Below are 17,415 nucleotides of genomic sequence, written 5' to 3' on the forward strand. Positions count from 1 at the left end.
CTTTACCTGAAGCCCTATAGAGAAGGTGGTGCTTGTACTTGACAAGAACATTCCTCAAGCAGTTTTCTTTAGTGGATAAATCATGATTTACCCAAATAAAATGCTTCACAGCAGTGTGCTTAGTTTGCTTAAAAGGGTAGATTTTTTTTGTAATTTCACTAGGAAGAAAAGGAGGTCTTCTTCTCTGGAAAAATCTGCCTGCATAGCCCAGCAGATTGTCATCTTTGAGCATTTAAATCTGCCTTGAGTGACAAAGTAGTCACCTTATACATAATAGTTATGCCCTTGCTATTTCTCCTATGTTTTCTGAGGACATAACCCTCTTGTGTGCTGCCTGTCTTGCTTAGTCAGAAGCAGGACTTATCTTGTAGCTCTTATAGAGCTGGGTTGCTGGAATTTACTTAAAAAATGTATCATCCCTGCCAAAGCTCCTTTTGCTGTTAAAGTCCAAGTTCAGTTGAAATTCTAGTGACATGAACGTATATTGCAAATATATTATGTCTTCCACAGTATTTCATTATTTAGCAGTAGTCAGGAAAGCATTGCCTGACATTTTAAGGTGTAGGTTATTTCCTGACTCTGTCACTCCTAGGAAAACACTTTTCCTAGTCAAGTTTCATGTGTGCATTCACTATTCATGTCAAACTGAAAACTAACTTCAGTCTTTCCAACCCTTGTCCCCAAGAAGACATTTTGGTCAGATCTCATATGTGTAGGACATAGAATGAGCAGAGCTGACCTGCTCTTGTCCTAATGGCAGAATAAATGCTCCTTAAAGTATCCTGAGATTGCATATGTATGTTATTTTCAGAACTCTTTTTTAAAACTCTTAATTACTTTAATCTGGCATCTTTTTGTTAATACTTTTAAGTATTCGTCTGGGTTTTGTTAGTTGAAGTGATTGAGTTGGCTTGAATTACTGTGTTTGGCTGTGTTCCTCAGCTTGTTTTATGTGTTTTTCTTAAACAAAACAATTATTCTCTTTCTTAAACTTTACTTTTCAGTTCCATTCTCTGTTTCTTGGTGCTTATTATAAAATTGGAAAGAAATGGTCCAATGATCTGCTGTGGATAAGTGTGGGTTATTTGAGATAGACAGAAGGGTATCTTTGTTGTTGCTTGAGGCTTCTGGTTGTGCCTCTTAGAAACATCCACATTCTCAGTCTGAATGGTAGCAAATTTTGAACTGCAGAACACGTGTATTGGGTCTGGTGAGAGAGATTCCCCCAGCACAAGCGTCTGCATCGCATGGGAATGGGACTGTACCTCCATTGTTCATGGCTTTTGTGAATGTCATTCCTTGATGTAGTTTCTTAAGATCCTTGTTTTTTCCCCACAAATTCTGTCTTTAATGATTGTGGGGTTTGAAAACAAGAGAAACCCTGCTAATATTTCTGTAATAAAAAGATCAGCAGCTAAGCAGTGACTTCTGATTTGAAGTAACTGATGTTGGAGGATTGTTATGTGCCTTATATCAGTTTTCAGAACTGCTATGGTATTGTGGTTTTAAAAAAAAACCATATAGATTTTTTTATAAGTTTTGAAACAGAACATTTAAATAAGCCATTGATTTCCTATATTGATTTTAAAAGCCCATTGTAAGCAGTTGACCAAACCTAGATCCTTGTAGTATCAATGTATGTAGGACATGAAAACTTTGGAGACTCTTGTTCCTAAGTAGGTAGGTTGCATTTACAGAGTGAGTAACTGGATGTTCTGAAAAAAAACCAGCCAACTCTCATTGTTGATCTGTGTAGAGTGTCTTTGCTCCCTACTGCTCTGGCCTGTTTCTGTATCCATCTGAGAGATACTTTGAGGCCAATTAATTTTTGCAGCAGGATTTTGAAAACCTGCTAATGGAAAAAGTACGCATGGTATGAAACAAATAACTACAATTGCAGTAGTTGGGAGTTTAGCAGGACTTCAGTGGGCCAGAGCAGATAGATGTTGAAGGAATTGAGGCTAGCTTTCTGGTTTCAGAAGGTTTTCCCCCTCTTTCACCCTCTTGTTTTGGGTGCTTGTCCATTTAGATTCACCATGAAAGGCATCCTAAGCGTTTTGAAGGGCATGTGAGAACTTTATGCTTCAAGATATAAGCCAAGCTTACAGATGATAGGGATTAAGAAGAAACTTCACTTAAGAATATGCTTTTCCATAATGTAGACTTTCTGACAATTTTTTTTAAAGCAGCTGTTATTGGCTTCTGAGAAAGACAGTGTACAGGACAAATAGGCCCTTTGTTTCAGTGTGCTATTTTCTCATCTCTTAATGTCTCCTGAAGAAAAGTATTCAGATTTGTTTCTAGGATATTGATAAGATACTTTCTTTATCCCAAGGATAAAGGCATTGTGTTTAGACAAACAATTTCCAGGGCTTTTTGGGAAACATTCTTCCTATGCAGATCATAGTTGTGCTGTTTGCCTTCCTGATGATTCTCTCCTGCTGAATGTTCAACTCAGTCATGAGACGAGGGAGGTTTCCACATTTTATTCTGGGGTGCCAGAGATGCTGTGGTCTGCTGAGGGATCCTCTGCACTCTGGACTTTAAGATAAAGCTGCTTTTCTATTCTGAGAGTGCCCTGGAAAAGATTGGCCAGGAGGGTGAATACTCCTTACTTAAAATTCCTGAATTCCTGGGATTCTCTGCTCCCCAGTGCTAGTATGTATTGATCATCTCTCCTAGGATGGATGCCTACAGCTAAAAAAGCTGCAATGGAGCAGATTTTGGGAGGCCGGTGATGAGCAGGAAAATGGAAAATACATGATTTTTATGTTACAGCAAATGAATATTTGTAGAGACAAAGTATTTGATCTGATAACAGAGGTTCACTTGAAAGAATCAAGGTTATTTTATGTCAATTTTCTCTTTGCCCTGTATAAGATGCATCTAATTATTTCATGCTATCTTCTATTCAAATTAATCTGCCTTATATATATTGTTGCTCAAATTAGAATAATTCTTTAATCAGCTGTGTTATGCATACCATAGAAGGCTAGAATAGGAAAGCTACTCCTAGCATACTGACGATGCATGTATTTTATTTGTTGTTGTAATTTAAAAGTAAAATCAGAAATATTGATTTCTACTTGACTGGAGAGATGATTTAGTTTGAATATCAGACTGATCTTAATCAGGTGAGAATTAATTGAGTTGGAGGTATTAGATATTCAGTGATGTTAACTGAACCATGAGCAATCTACAGAGAAGCTTTCTTTTGTACTGTGTTGGAAATATCAAATAGCTTGTACTCTACAATGTAAAACAATCTCTTCATGTTCATGCTGCTACTTCCTCTGGCTCATTAAATGCACCAGTCGTCACAGTTCTGTGCATACTGAGTCAGCTTCAAAGTAATAAGCTAATGAATCATAACTTAATACAAAATTAAAAGCATAATAATTACCCTTAAAAATGTTGCTCGTAATGTTTTGAATAATGTTTTTGTACGCATTTTACAAATCTAGGTTTTAAAATTTTGCCCTTGTTTACACTTTAAAGGGAACTGTTTTCTCCTCCTTGTACTATCACCCCAAAATCCCATGTTATTTGGGCATCTTTTCTCCACTCAGTGGTACAGCCCAAGGAATGACTGAAACGCAGGACAAAACAAATTTTTTATTTTATTTTATTTTATTTTTTTGTGTAGAGGGAAAAAAGCTACCCCAGAATAAGTCTGGTGTCTGGATCATGATCCAAGCTGGTTTGGTTTTTTTTTTTTTCTTATTTTAAGAGTGTGATAGCAGTATCATAAGTGTTGAGAAAATATAAATGGTGAGATAACACCTCTGTAGGACTTTCTCTTAAGTAGTAAAATTGTAAAGTCTTTAAATAAACGAGAGCCAGACCTGAGAGGATCAATTTAGCTTGATAATGGGGAATATTTCATTTATTTTGTGTACAAGCACATGTGCAAAATAGATGCACAATTATAATTGATAAAACTACAGTTCCAACATGATATGAAATGTACAACACTTCACAATATGAGGCAATATGAAAGTGCAAAGTATTTTTATAATCTGAATCTGCAAAAAATGAACTTTCAGAAATAACCTTCATGCTACAAACAGTTCATACATTGAAAATAATGATGATCCTTCCTTGGTGTTCTATCAACACAGTTTCCATGCAGCTGCTTGTCTGGAGATAAGTCCCACTTTTTATTCTTCTCTTACTTTGCACATGGGAAGACTTTGATGTTTGGAGGAAGAAATAATTAACTATCTAATATTTTATAATATTTTAAGTAAAGAGAATAAATCCTTTAGAAATTTGTTGCAAACGTAATCTGATGCTGGTTGTTCCTCTTTATTAAATTGCAAAAAAAAAAAAAAACAAACACAACTTTCAGTTTGCTTTTAAGCTTGTGGCAGGACATAACATGTTATTTTTCATGAAGTCTTTACATACACATAACTGAAACTTCAGCAGTCCAACACACCTATTCCACCATTTCATTTTGAGTGCATCACAGTGAAGAAACCAGCTGAATGCTGTTTGGGTTGGGATGGCATTGTAAGGTACATAAAGAACACTTGCATCATAAATATGTTGCCTTGTTTTTGTCGTCCCCTGCAGACACTGAGATTAAGAGTATTAAATTTAACCTTGTCTGGTTTAATGGTGTGGAAGAAAATCATGATCTTTATTCTGCAGAGCTGTGCCTGTGTCTTATTGCTTTGTCCCTTTGCCTCAAAATCCTACAAGTTTTTAATTTTTGTCATACGGAATATTTTGTCAAATATTCTTTGAACCTATGAATATGTTCTAAAGTTAGAATGGGCAAGACCCTGGCTTTTTATCTCATTTATTTTAATTAGGACTTGTCCCAGGACATCTATTGGTGGACCCCCATCAACTTTGTTGTAGCTTTCTGGTAATGTGTCTGATATTTTAAAATTAATACTTTAGTGTGTATTGCATATGGATGTCTGACTGCTTGAATAGACAGGGAAATAATTTGTCCAGTTTTTATTCTGTGATAAGTGAACTGTTAGCCATTTTCCCTTCAGTTTCCATCTGCTTCTCATATTATCTTGTTATAAAGTCATAAAACAGAGTTGGGGAAAAAGCAATTAGAAATACTAAAGAAAAACATTCTTCTTAGATACTGTTTTTTCAGCAAAGATTTGTGTGCACTGTAAAGATCCTTGTAAACAATGTTCTTTACTGTGCTAACCTAGATAATTATCAAAGAAACCTTAATAAAAATAGTGCTCTGTAACTTAAAGAAGTTTTTAATCAACCATCAAATATACTAAGTCAGGCACTCAAAACTAATTCCTCATGCCTCCAACATAATTTGTATAATTCTGTTTCTAAAGGGAATTGTAGAAAGACTTGGAATGGGATTTTTATTTAAAAAATGCATGTCTGTACAGCCTTATATATAAATTAAGAAGGCTTTAAAAAGCTTCTTTTTTTCTGTTCTGTGACTTTACATATGTCAGGACCTAATTTCTCCTAATTGTTTGTGTTGTGCTTTCTCAGGTGGGTAAGTTGGATACAACTGGATAGCCAGTGAAATCTGGCTCTTGGGTCCAGGGCAGGTCTGGAGGTGCCAGGGACCAAACTCAGCAGCTTCCCTGAGCTGCTCAGGGCCAGAGATGCTCCCTGCTGAAGAGTCAGTCCTTGGAAGGACTCGCTCATCTCTGGCCTCAGCCAAAAAGCCCTCCTGTCTCTCCCTGAAAATGTGGTCTTCCCATCATAGGCAGATCCCCTGCACATGCCAGCATGCCATAGTGAGCAGGTGAGAACTGGCAAAACTGAATTGCTCTGTATTCAGACATGGCTGCTCAGCTTTTGTTCAGCTGACAGCAGAGCTCTGTCTTGGCAAAGATACATTTTGGCCTTACATACTTGGTTGATTTAGAAAAAGTACTAAATTCAATTGCAGGCTTGCTTTAGCAGTTAAAATCTCTCTATGTGGCTGTAATGGCCAGAATGTAACAAGGCTTAAAATTCTCTGAACTGTGACCAAAACTTATTTTGGACTTGTCTTGCAACAGGAATGCAAAGCTTTCTTCATGAGAGGAAAAGAAGGAATCTGGTCTCAAATCAATGTTGAGCTTTTCAGTGAAGCTGTAGCCTCAAGAAGAGATCTTTGCTCCGTGTGCATCCCCTCAGACAGAGCCTGTGGCACGGAGAGGAGCCTGTGGGGTAACCTATGTCAGATATGATGTCATGAACCATGACTGCTGCAGGTGAAAGGGGGGTCTGTAGCCAGTTTCCGTGGTAACTGGTAGGCACCTGCAGCTCGCTGACGCAGTAGTGGATCTGTCCTTGTCTGTGCACAGAGCATTCAGTGATGGACATATGTAGCTGTCCTAGAAAAGCCTTGGCAAATGTTTGATTTGATGGAGGGCAAACCTTTTTCCCTTTTCTAACAAGGCATTTTCACTTCTGTGGTGTTGAGCTCTGTTCCTCACTTTATTTGGCTTGTATTTGGAAATATTTGGCAGAACTTTTATTGTTTGAAACACGACTTTCTTTTGTTTGCAATGAATTTGCAGACTGGCCCAGATTTACTTCTTGTTTTGCTGCTGCTTGAGGTTTTGTTTTGGTAGCTTGCTGATTGCAGGAAGAAAGAAAACATATCAGCCCATGAACTTCTAAAGTCATGGAAAGCCATTTCCTGAAGTCATAAAGATAGTATCATACACAAGAGTATGAAAAGATCAATTCTTTTGTTTCGATAGCATGCAGTGTATCAGAAATAAGGTTTGTTTGGATTCTTTAGTGTTCTGATTACCCCTCATAGCTGCTAAAGTGTTAAATTACATTAGGTTTGTAACCAGATCCTGTGTATCTGCTCCTTTTGTGGTGCCTTGCTATGCATCCTGAAACAATGGAGATATTGCCTGAGTGAGGAATGACTAAGGCTTGTCAGACATGGAGATTAATTCTTGGTTTGAGATATCTGCAGCTATTGAGCACTATTTCTGACATTCTCCAAAGTAGTAGTAGCACTGTGCTGTTCAACATTGACACATTTAATTTCATGGAAAAGTCATAGGATCACAGAATAAGCTGAGTTGGAAGGGTTCCATCAGGATCATCAAGTCCAACTCCTGGCCCTACGTAGAACACCCCTGTCACACCATGTGCCTGAGACCATTGTTGAAATGCTTCCTGAGTTCAGGCATGTTTGGTGCTGTGACCATTTCCCTGGGGAGCCTGTTCCAGTGCCCAGCCACCCTCTGGGTGGATATCTTTTCCTGATAGCCAACCTAAACAAGCCCTGACCCAGCTTCACGCCATTTCCTTGAGTCTTGTCACTGGTTAGGAGAGTGAAGAGATTGGTGCTTGCTTCTCTATGAGCAAGACAAAGCACAATTAAAAATAAAAAAACATTCTCCAGACTCATGGAAGGTTTCTGGTAAGCATCTATAACTGAACCTGTCTTTCATTCCTTACAGGCCTGCCAAACAGAAGAGATGGATAATCAAGTTTTGTGTGCTCATATAAGGATGCCTAATATGCTTTAACCTTCTTTCTTCCTTTCTGTTGTTAAGCATCAGTAATGTTAAAGCTAAACAGCTGGAAGCAGTTTTATCACTTTGCAGCAGTGCCTGGCCATGTACCACAGGCAGGGCCTTCTGAAGCCAGGGAATGCTGGCAATTGCAGTTCAGGCTTTTTTTGTTCACTGGGACATCACGCCATTAACCAATCAAGACTGGTGAGTTAACAAGTGAGAGGGACCTCCTGTTGTCTTCAGTGGTTTTTTACTTCACAGCTTCCAGAATAAATGATTACTACTACCAAAAAAAAAAACCAAAAAACTCAGCACAGCACTTAAAGAAGTGCCTGTAGAGAGTATAAATCAAACTAGACAGACCAAAAGCTTTCAAAAGCTTTGGATGTTTTTCTCACAAAGAAACAAAGGTCATTTTTGGAAATGTACTAATAGGTATAATTTTTATGAGATGCTGATGTAAGAATAGTCAATATAAGTAGTCCAGGAAAGAATGGAAGAAATGTCAGATTCACCCTTGAAAATCAAAGAAATACTCTGATAAACTCTGATAACATTGGCCTTGTTCTGAGCTTAAACTGCTTTAGTAAACTTGAGCTGTCCAGGTGTTTCCTCAAAGCTGTGCTTCTGCACTTGGGTGACTTTAGGTCTAAAACACATAGATCTCAGAAACTGGGTGTAGTTGTTAATAGATACCTTTGAGCACAGGTTACAGTATCTTCCCAGGTGGTAATCAACTGGTTAACTTAAACCCTTTTTCTGCACACTTTTATCTGGTTTTCATGTAGGGTGTGGTGTAGTTGCCCATCTGTAACACTGGGTGCTGTGTTGGAGAAGGTTTTTAGGTGTTCATCAATAAATAATATGTTTGAAGTAGTTAAGAAGTCAGTTCTTTGCAAAATTTTGCAGTATAAGGACAGTGAAATCTGTCATCACCACTTTCAGCAAACACTACCTTGTCTTGCAAATTATTTTAGTGAAAGCCTAATTAATAATACCTGTGGATAAGCAGACTAATCTCATCCAGGGATTGCTTGCAGCTGTTGGATCACTTGCTCAAAATCTTGCCAGTAGTGTCCAGGATCCCAGAAGATGGGTTCTGTTCCACTGAGGTCCACAATTGCCTAATGCCCATTTCAGTGGGCATCTGCTATGAGCAAAGGACAGGAGTGCTGCCTTTGTAGGCACAAATCTCTTCTTTCTTGTTTATTTAGTCTTGAGGTACCTATACACTGAGCGTAGGTAATGTGATTCAGCTGTTGTGTGATGTAGTACCATTACATTTTGATGTTACTAGATTAGCTGTAAATTTTGCTAAGTATATGCAAGAAAATAATTTTTGTATGCCCTAAATTTGCTGGATATTAAATCATTACCAGGAAGACCTTAGAAGAGGAGAAATGGATGGAATCCTGGAAGGGGATGTGGTGGGGGAACTTTATTCTTGATCTGGCTCCTGGTTGATTAAGGACACAGGGGCTTCTTTTTCTCTCTCTTTTCCATCTGCTAAATGTAGCTGATTACCTCTTAGAACAGTTTGAAATCTCCTGATAGAAATAACAACCAATTCTTATCTAAGGTTATTATTCAGTGGAACATCCATACAGGACGCTGGTAACAATGAGGCATAATTTTAGTTACTCCCAGATAAACCCCATGTCCTTAGCCATGACTTTGCTGTTCTGTTTTAGTATCTCACTGGCTTGTTTTAAAGTCTTAAGATCCTTAAAACAGACCAGGTGCTTTCACTTGTTGAGCAACTTCATTGTTCTAAAATGGTAGAGATGTAGTTGGTAGCCTACATGTAGAGTAGAGCATGTGAAAAGCAGACACAAGAACCATGGATTTGCTGCAAGAATGGCTTCAGAAATGGTATTAGCAACAGCAATATATGTGTTAACATGCTACATGATGAGAGAGAATCCCAGTTAAAGTGTTGTTGCTAAACAAGTGACAAAGACCTTGCAAATAGTATGAGAATCTGGGCCAACTATGGTTATATTAATAATAAATCAAATCTGGTCTGCTACCTCCTACACATAGAGTTTTTTCACCTGTTGTCAATTTAGTTTGTGTTGTTTTTTTTCCCCCAGCATTTACTAAATGCTGTCAAGAAACTGGTCTTCTGATGGTGGTGAAGTGTCGGCAGGAGAACACAGCACTGAAGGACTGTCTGGTTGGCTAGTAAGTACCTCGTGAGTTTTTGTTGGGTTTTTGTGCAGGCCGGTGCTAATCTAGAAATGTTAACTATTCTGAAAAAGGCAGTGCAGGGTTAGGGACTTGGATGTCTTTTCTGAAAATGGTATCTTTGCTTTATTAAAACTGTGCTGGGAAGAGCACTAACTTGACAGGATTTTATTTATACTATGAATATATGGCTACAGAGACTCTTTTCTTGATTCATTTGGGGACGGATTTCAGCCCAGAGGACCTGCAGCCCTGTATTTGCTCTGGTGCATCACAGATGTGGGGAATAGGGGTGCACAGTGAAGCTTCTTCATAGTCTGTTAGTAAGACAGAAAAGTTGGTTTTCATTTTGCTTCTGTTTTTTAATATTTAGTCTATCTTGAAAGTGTCCTGCTGTTGTGAACAGCAGTATCAGGAGCAATGGGAAATTGTTGTATATGAGAGGTCAACCCAATGCCATGGTGGATTGAAACATCTTTTTTGGAAGTCCTAATTTACCCCCAGTGCCATTAGGCTGAAGTGTTAGATTCTTGAATTTCCCAGGGTGAGAGGGCTGTGAAGTTCTTGAGTTTGACTGGGGGAAAAAAGAGGTTGGTTTGATTTTTGATGTGTCCTACTCTCTTCAACCAGCAATTGAGATTACCTTTGAACTACTGACAGTTATTTAGTATTTAGGAACTGGTGAAAAAAACATATGCAGCCAGGCAAGAATTTAGGCCTAACTGCAGTCAGAACTTGCTGGAATTACGCAGTTTTATTTGTCTGTTCCTTCACCTTTTGCAAAAAATAAAATTAAACAAAATGCTTCTGACAAAAAAAGGTTTATAGTGTTGAATTGTTATACTTCAAAAACTATGAGAATTTAATGTAATGATCAAGGACCATTATATATACTGTTAAAGACATACACTTGAACCTATTCCCAGCAGATACTTGGATGCATTAAAAAAATAAGTCATCTCCAGCAGCTTCCCATGCTGAGGAGGGTAACTGCAAATGAATTCTTCAGCTGAACTTAAATACCAAATGTGTTTCCCTTTTTCTGCTTTTCCTCTTGGCTTCACTACAGAGGCTTGAAAAGGAAAGTTATTTTACTGTTAAAGAACAACAAGTTTTCTTTGGGTGTAAAAGAAAGATCAGTTATGAGTGGCACTTGTGCAATATTTATTCAATATTCCAAGATGAAAAAAAATATGCATTTTTCTGTCTTGTAGCTATTCTGATCCATCATTCTATGAAGAATGCAAAGCAGAATATTTGAAGCAAAGAGAAGAATACAGAGCAACTGGAATTAAGAAAAAAAGACAGAAGTTTACTCCGAATGTGTGATTAAAACTTAAAATGAACTTTTTTTTATATGAAATTTGGATTTCACTTGATTTAAACAGACTTAAATTGTCTCTACCACTCTATGTGGAGTTTAACTGAAATACACAAAACGAGATGGAGAATAAAGTAATGTCTGAAATTAAGCTTTCATTTCAAAACTTTTCATAATTAAAGATCTAGAGCATGCTGTCACAGTTTGCAAGAGAGGTTGCAAAGGTGTGTACCTCTATCTGGACTTGGGATTTTGTTACCAATGTACAGTTTGGAGTTTACAACTCTAGCAGGTCCATTTGGAATTTAAAGCCTATATCTAGCTACATGAGCCAGGCTACATAAAAAATTATGGGTGAATAATTTAAGTTGTATGAACTGGTCACAGATTTGGTATACACTTAAGTTGGTCTGTTAGTCATCACCTGAAGCTGACTGTATGGAGATGCACTTAATAGAAGAGAAGGGTGGCAAATGCAGAAGAGCTGCTCAGACCAATGTGAATTACCCTTTTCATCAAAGTGTTGTCAGATGAGAGCCTGGCAGTACTTCTGCCTGCACTGTAACTCCTTTTTAAGTCTGCACTGTGACTCACTTTTAAGCCTATACTGTCAGAAGAGATGGATGCCTTGCACTTGTGCATAGCCCAGACTGACCATTTCAACTCTAGGGGAGAAAGTAATCTCATCCAGACCTTCCTTGAGAACAGGGAATAAGCTACCATGCTTCAGGAGTTTGTGAGTGACCACACTTAGAAAATTATCCCAGGCAGAGGTGAGTAAACAATTAAACCAGGCATAGAAGATGCAGATCACCTTGCAGGAACTAAGAAGGTCCTTAATTTAAAATCAGCACACAAGCCATCTTTCGTGTATTGATACTTGAAGCTGCTTAATTACAGTTAATTAATTAAATTATTTAAAAATTAATGGTAATTGCTTAAATTGCTTCACTTAGAGATACTAATAGAAAGTTTTAGAAACTATCTTGGAGTTACCCTCCAAGCATTCTGAAATAAAACTAAATTTTTTAAAAGCAAGGAAAGACTGCACTTAAACTTGGTAACTTTAATGCCCTGATTAAAGAATAAAAAACCGTAATTTTATGAGTAAGGAGTAGGATTTTATACTGTTCTGTTAGAAGAGGCAACATTTTACTTGTTTAATACTGTTTCACCACAAACAGTATTTCTCTATGCAAGGAAGAAGCTCTGACACACGTATATGAAGGACTTAATGCTCCAGGTTAGTAATTGCCTTTTATTCTGTGCCTGTTACTGGAATAATCTTTAATAATGTTGTTTCAGCAAACTGGGTGGAGGACTGGACTTGTGTAGTGGCAAACTGAAAAGATGTGTAGCCTTGTTAGGCAAACTTAAGTGGCACTCAGCTCTAAAAGTAATCACCTTGAAATGGTGTATATGGAATGACACTGTACTTGGCTTCTTATCTCAGGTGTTTTGGAAAACAAAAATACTCCTAATTAGTTGCTTTGCGGTATGCATTTTAAAAAGGAAGAAATTTAAAATAGATGGTGACATGTTTTTAATGACAATGACTGTTTTTCTGTCCCACTATGAAAATTTGCTATGTTTTCAAGCTCTGGAAAGCCAGCCTGGGCATCTGAAAGTGTTGGCAAAAGCCCTTCCCTAGAGGACTGGGGGGTGGTGGTGGGAGTGAGCATTCTCTAAGGGCAGTGCTGGCTGCTGCCGGTGGTGTGTGCTGGCACTGAGGGCTTACCTGGCTCATACTCAGCTGTGACTCAGGTCTGAGTCAGACAACAGCAACAGAGGTCTCCTTTTCTGGCTCAGCAGAAATTGTGTGCAGCAAGTGAGGGGGACCCACAAGTGCAGTGACCAGGACAGCAGGAAAGGAATGGATGTGTGGAATGGAACAAAGCTGAGGTGAACATGCAGGTATTGCTCCCCAACCTTCAATACAGGCTGTATGTAAACAGTAGCCACAGCTCACACCTGCACTGATGTCACACCTGAAATTCCATGTACTGAATGGTGCTGTCAGCCATTTGTTTCTCTTTTTTCCTACATCTGGATTACTGGTATGCATTCAGAGCAAGGATTGGCCCTTGGATCATGCATCAGCTTCCTCCATAATACACCTCTGGCCTTAATGTGCTGTTCCCTAGCTTTGAATTCCTGGTTTCACACCTTTAATTTTCTTAGTATCTTGTGCATATCCTGTACTTGAATTGCATTTACATCTTTTATTTAAAGTTTAAATGAAAGAATGAGTACCATGACATGACAAACTCATACCACTGAATTACTTTCAGTTTTGGTTTTGTCTCAGCTGTAAACTCTCCTTCCTATTCAGGTTTACTGGAGGCAGCCCTGGATTCTAATCAGTGTAAGAAAACACAGCACAGGGGCCTATCTGTTCTTTTCAGAGCACTTGGCAGGCACCCAAGACACCCCCATTTTTCACTGGAGGCTGCACTCTCTGGCTGTATTAAAGGTCTCTTCAAACTCCTGAGGGGAGCCCCCAACAAAGGCAAGATAGGAAAGAGGGAGAAGGTGTCATGTACTTATTTAAAAGTCTGCCTTCAGAGAGTAAAATCCAGATTTGGAGGGAAGAAGAGGGACAGTTTGTAATGCACAGGATTTTCAAAGGGCAGTGGAACAGCCACTGCAGTCTGAAAAATCACACAGAAATTAACCTGCAAGCCAGAAGCCCATTCTGCTCCACATTTAGTACAGGCATACTCCTCGGGTAATTCCTGCAAGTAATTCCTCTGTCCTGTTTACTCTGCTGATCAAAAAATGACCAAATACACTTGGAATGTTCCACCTAATTATAAATTGATTCAGTAACAGTAAGCACCTGGGTGTTTCTTGCATGTTTCTCCCTAAATCAAACAGCCATACTCAATCAGACATGATCATCTTACCACTTTATTACTGTATCTTAATGTTTGACTTGCTCTCTTCCATCTTAAAATACAATTAAATTAATTTTGCTGGACAGTTACTGCACAGGGTGGGTTTTTTAATGTTAAATTGCAACTCAGTTAAAATTAGTGTTTATGTTACTGCTGGTCATAAAAACATAAAATGCTTTCATCGACTGATCTATGTTAATACAATTGCAAGTAGTAACACCACTCTCCCTAAAGAAAAGGTCAAAAACCTGAAAAAACCCTCAAAAATAATAAAATCTCAAAAAAAAACCCCAAACAAACAAACCCCCACATGCCCTTTTTTCACTCAAACTACACAGAGAATCAGAGAAATACCTTACACCTCTGCGACCACTGTACTTCACAGGGCCTGTCTGGAGATCAGAAGACAATACAGGTGTCTGCCAGGTACCATAGCTCTTCACTCTTCCTTTACCAGCCCACAGCATCATTAAAGCTGCAGTTGTGTCAGCACAGAAGTAGAAGTATGCTGCAAGTTGGTTTTGGAAGAAAATTCAATCTGCTTTATCCCATCAGTATAGTTCATGTGATACTTACAGGGGCCTGTGTTTCATTACTTGGAATGGACAGTTTTTACTGTAACTCCAGCGTATGTCTTGTGCTGCTCTTGTCTTTTCCAGATGTAAAAACTGGACAGTCCATCACAGCTAATTTGGGGGTTTGCTTTGTTCAATATGGCTAGTTCACATGTGAGGAAAACTGATCAGCTGTACACCACAAAACTGTCAGGGAAACTTAAAACTATCAGATTTTAAAAATACTTAAAATTAACCAAACAGTGCAAGTTTACGTGCAAGTTATTAGAAGGTTCATCCAACTCACCAAATACCCAAATACATATTAATTAGGTTGGCATTTGCTCATTTAAATGTGCAGAGCAACAACCTTCTCCTGCCCCAACAGCTGGCTTTCATTTCTGTTAAATGGAGTTAGTGCTTTCTTAAATTAAAAGTAGTCAAATTGGTAGGTTGGGGGAGGTTTTAAAATGTTCAAGGTTTGTATTCAAGTTAAAGTTTTCTTGGGGTCATTCAACATAATTGAGAACTTTGGTCCTTACTATATTACATTTTACAGTTTTATGTAACACATGGACACTAACACCAGAACCCCGTTATTACAGCTACTTGTCCATGTAATTTGCTGTCACTGATGAAAAGATTTCACTTCTGAAAATGGAAAAAGCACTGTAAGCCGCTAGTGGCATGGATTTAAATGGCTTTTCCATCTCAGTCAAAACCCGATTGTAAGCTTCAGACCCAACAGATGTTTCACAAGCCAGTGAGCTCCCAAGTGACTCCAAATCTGGGGACTTCCTTTTCAGCTGTTACATCTTGGACATGGCAATGAGTGACTGGATTGGAAATGCTGCCTGCAGCGAACTCTCTGGCATCAGTCCCTCTTCTCCCTAGTTAGCAGCAGCACTCCTGAAGTTCCTCTCAGCAAACATTGCTGCTCCCTTCTCCACCCTGGGAAGGAGTACAGAATATAAACCAAGGGTCAGATGCAAAACCTGGTAATTCTCAGGCTCTGCACAGAAAATCTTGATTTCATACAGGACAGGACAAGCTGACTGGGAACCTTTTGACACAAGCAGTCAAAAGCAACTCAATCCTTCAGGTTTCAACATCCAGGAGCATTCTTCTCCCAGAAGATGCTGAAGCAGGCTACAACAGATGGCTGTTTTTTAAGTCAAAGTGATAAACCTCAAATCTAATTGTATTTGGAATAGCATTTATACACAATAAAGGAATTAAAACTTAAGCAAAAAATTTTGTGCCAAATACGGAAAGGAGATTTGTTATTGAAACCAATTTCAAACAAAAATAAATTTATTTAATGTTTTACACAGCAGAATTCCTTCATTGCACAAATCATGTTAATGCCTGTTGAATATTACATTCCTTAATAAAACATCTCAATAATGTTGAGGTGGGGGACCCCAAAAGTAAACTACATTAGAACTAGGTACCACATAGCTTATGCAGCCACATGAGAAATGCCTTCTTTGTTATTACATAGGTAGTTGGTTCTATCAGCTAAAGCCTAGTGACTTAGATTTGTTTTATGCATATTGGGTTTTGTTCTATTACTTTCCAAGAGATTGTACTCCCCTGAGTCAGCTGTGTTCATTGGTCAGAATAAATTCCAGCATCTGACACCATTTCCATTAATCACAGACAAGCCAGTATACGTGAGCAAGATAATAGAAAGATAAAAACAATATCTGGTGAATGGGAAACATTGTTTATGTATGCTGTTTGTACTACAGGAGAAGGTATCTGGAAGGCATTTTTTTGCCTTTGATAGACAAAGTGAAGGATGGGCTCTGTTTGAAGTACTTACTGTGCAGGGGAGTGTCAGGAACCACACAGGTCACATAGCACCCTTGTAACACTTCTACAGCCCATCATTACTATGGCTGTGCTACAGACACAGCTTCTTCATGTATTTGCACGCAGTCTTAAGATAATTAGCTACTAAACAGCTGTGAAATTAATTTTTATTACTTTGATGTTAAGCTGGATCTGTGAAGCTGAGTACTTCACCCACCCACACATTTGTAAAGAGTGTATTCAGTATAAAATAACTTCCTGCCCATACAAGTTAGGTATCATGGATCTAAAATACAATGCATTTTTCTTCAGCATTTTGAGCAGTCAAGACATTTCACTTAACCCTGTTGTATTAAGCCAGATATGAAGCAGAGAATTTTACAAAGAAAAAAACCCCATAAATTATATTTGCCTAGAAACAGTTCATGGCCTTAAGAGGAAAAAAAAAAATGAAAAAGTAGTGCCTAGAGACTCATAATCTATAAAGCAGGTAGTTGGAATTCCAGTAGCTCTGGTTCTCAGTGGCATATTAAAGACACTACAAAAATACTTATTTTTGTATATCAACAATGCAACAACACCAAGTCTGATTAAATTAAGGCGTTGTTTCTTTAACAAAAGAAAAATTAGCCTTCACCACCACAGGAATGAAGAGTCAGAGTTGTGGTGCTGTGCAAAGGAGGCACAATATGAAAAACTGCACTGTGAGCACACTGGGTCTGTGGCAGCATCCTTGTGCATTTACAGCAGCTTCCATCAGCAGGAACTGAGGGAAACAAGCTGAACCTCCAGGATTCACAGTGTTCAGCAGCAGCATTACTTAAGGTCCTTCACCATTCACAATCAAGCCCTAAATGAGGCAATTGAAACAGGATAGCATAAGGGTGGTTTTTCTCTTGCAACTATCTCATATAAATCAAGGTTGGGGAAAGAAAAAACCCAAACTCACCTTTCTTAGTTCAATATTACAGAAAAATGCATTTACAAACCAGAGGAATAAAAACTAATTGAAAGGAGTAAGGAAGAGAGAATCCAATTCTTCATGTTCTCTCTTATTCTGAAAAAGAACACTGTCAAAATATAAGCTAAGGCCTGGTACAAGTTCTAACACTGGATACCAGGTATTTTCTTGATAACATACAAATAGTGAACAAATACAGAAC

At 38.3% G+C, this 17,415-nt stretch overlaps 1 protein-coding gene across 1 annotated transcript in view; it reads left to right on the top strand.

Moving 5' to 3' along the window:
• The window catches only part of CMC1 (C-X9-C motif containing 1), a 40,540-nt gene extending 29,406 nt beyond the window's left edge, over positions 1 to 11,134 (top strand). The window contains exons 3-4 of the mRNA XM_021536545.3: positions 9,569 to 9,659; positions 10,877 to 11,134. Coding sequence (XP_021392220.2) covers positions 9,569 to 9,659; positions 10,877 to 10,991 — 206 coding nt within the window. The 3' untranslated portion in view covers positions 10,992 to 11,134. The remainder of the gene's footprint in view (positions 1 to 9,568; positions 9,660 to 10,876) is intronic.
• Positions 11,135 to 17,415: the final 6,281 nt, after the last annotated feature.

The sequence above is a fragment of the Lonchura striata genome, chromosome 2 (genome assembly GCF_050655825.1).
Source record: "Lonchura striata isolate lonStrDom1 chromosome 2, ASM5065582v1, whole genome shotgun sequence".
Classification (NCBI taxonomy): domain Eukaryota; kingdom Metazoa; phylum Chordata; class Aves; order Passeriformes; family Estrildidae; genus Lonchura; species Lonchura striata.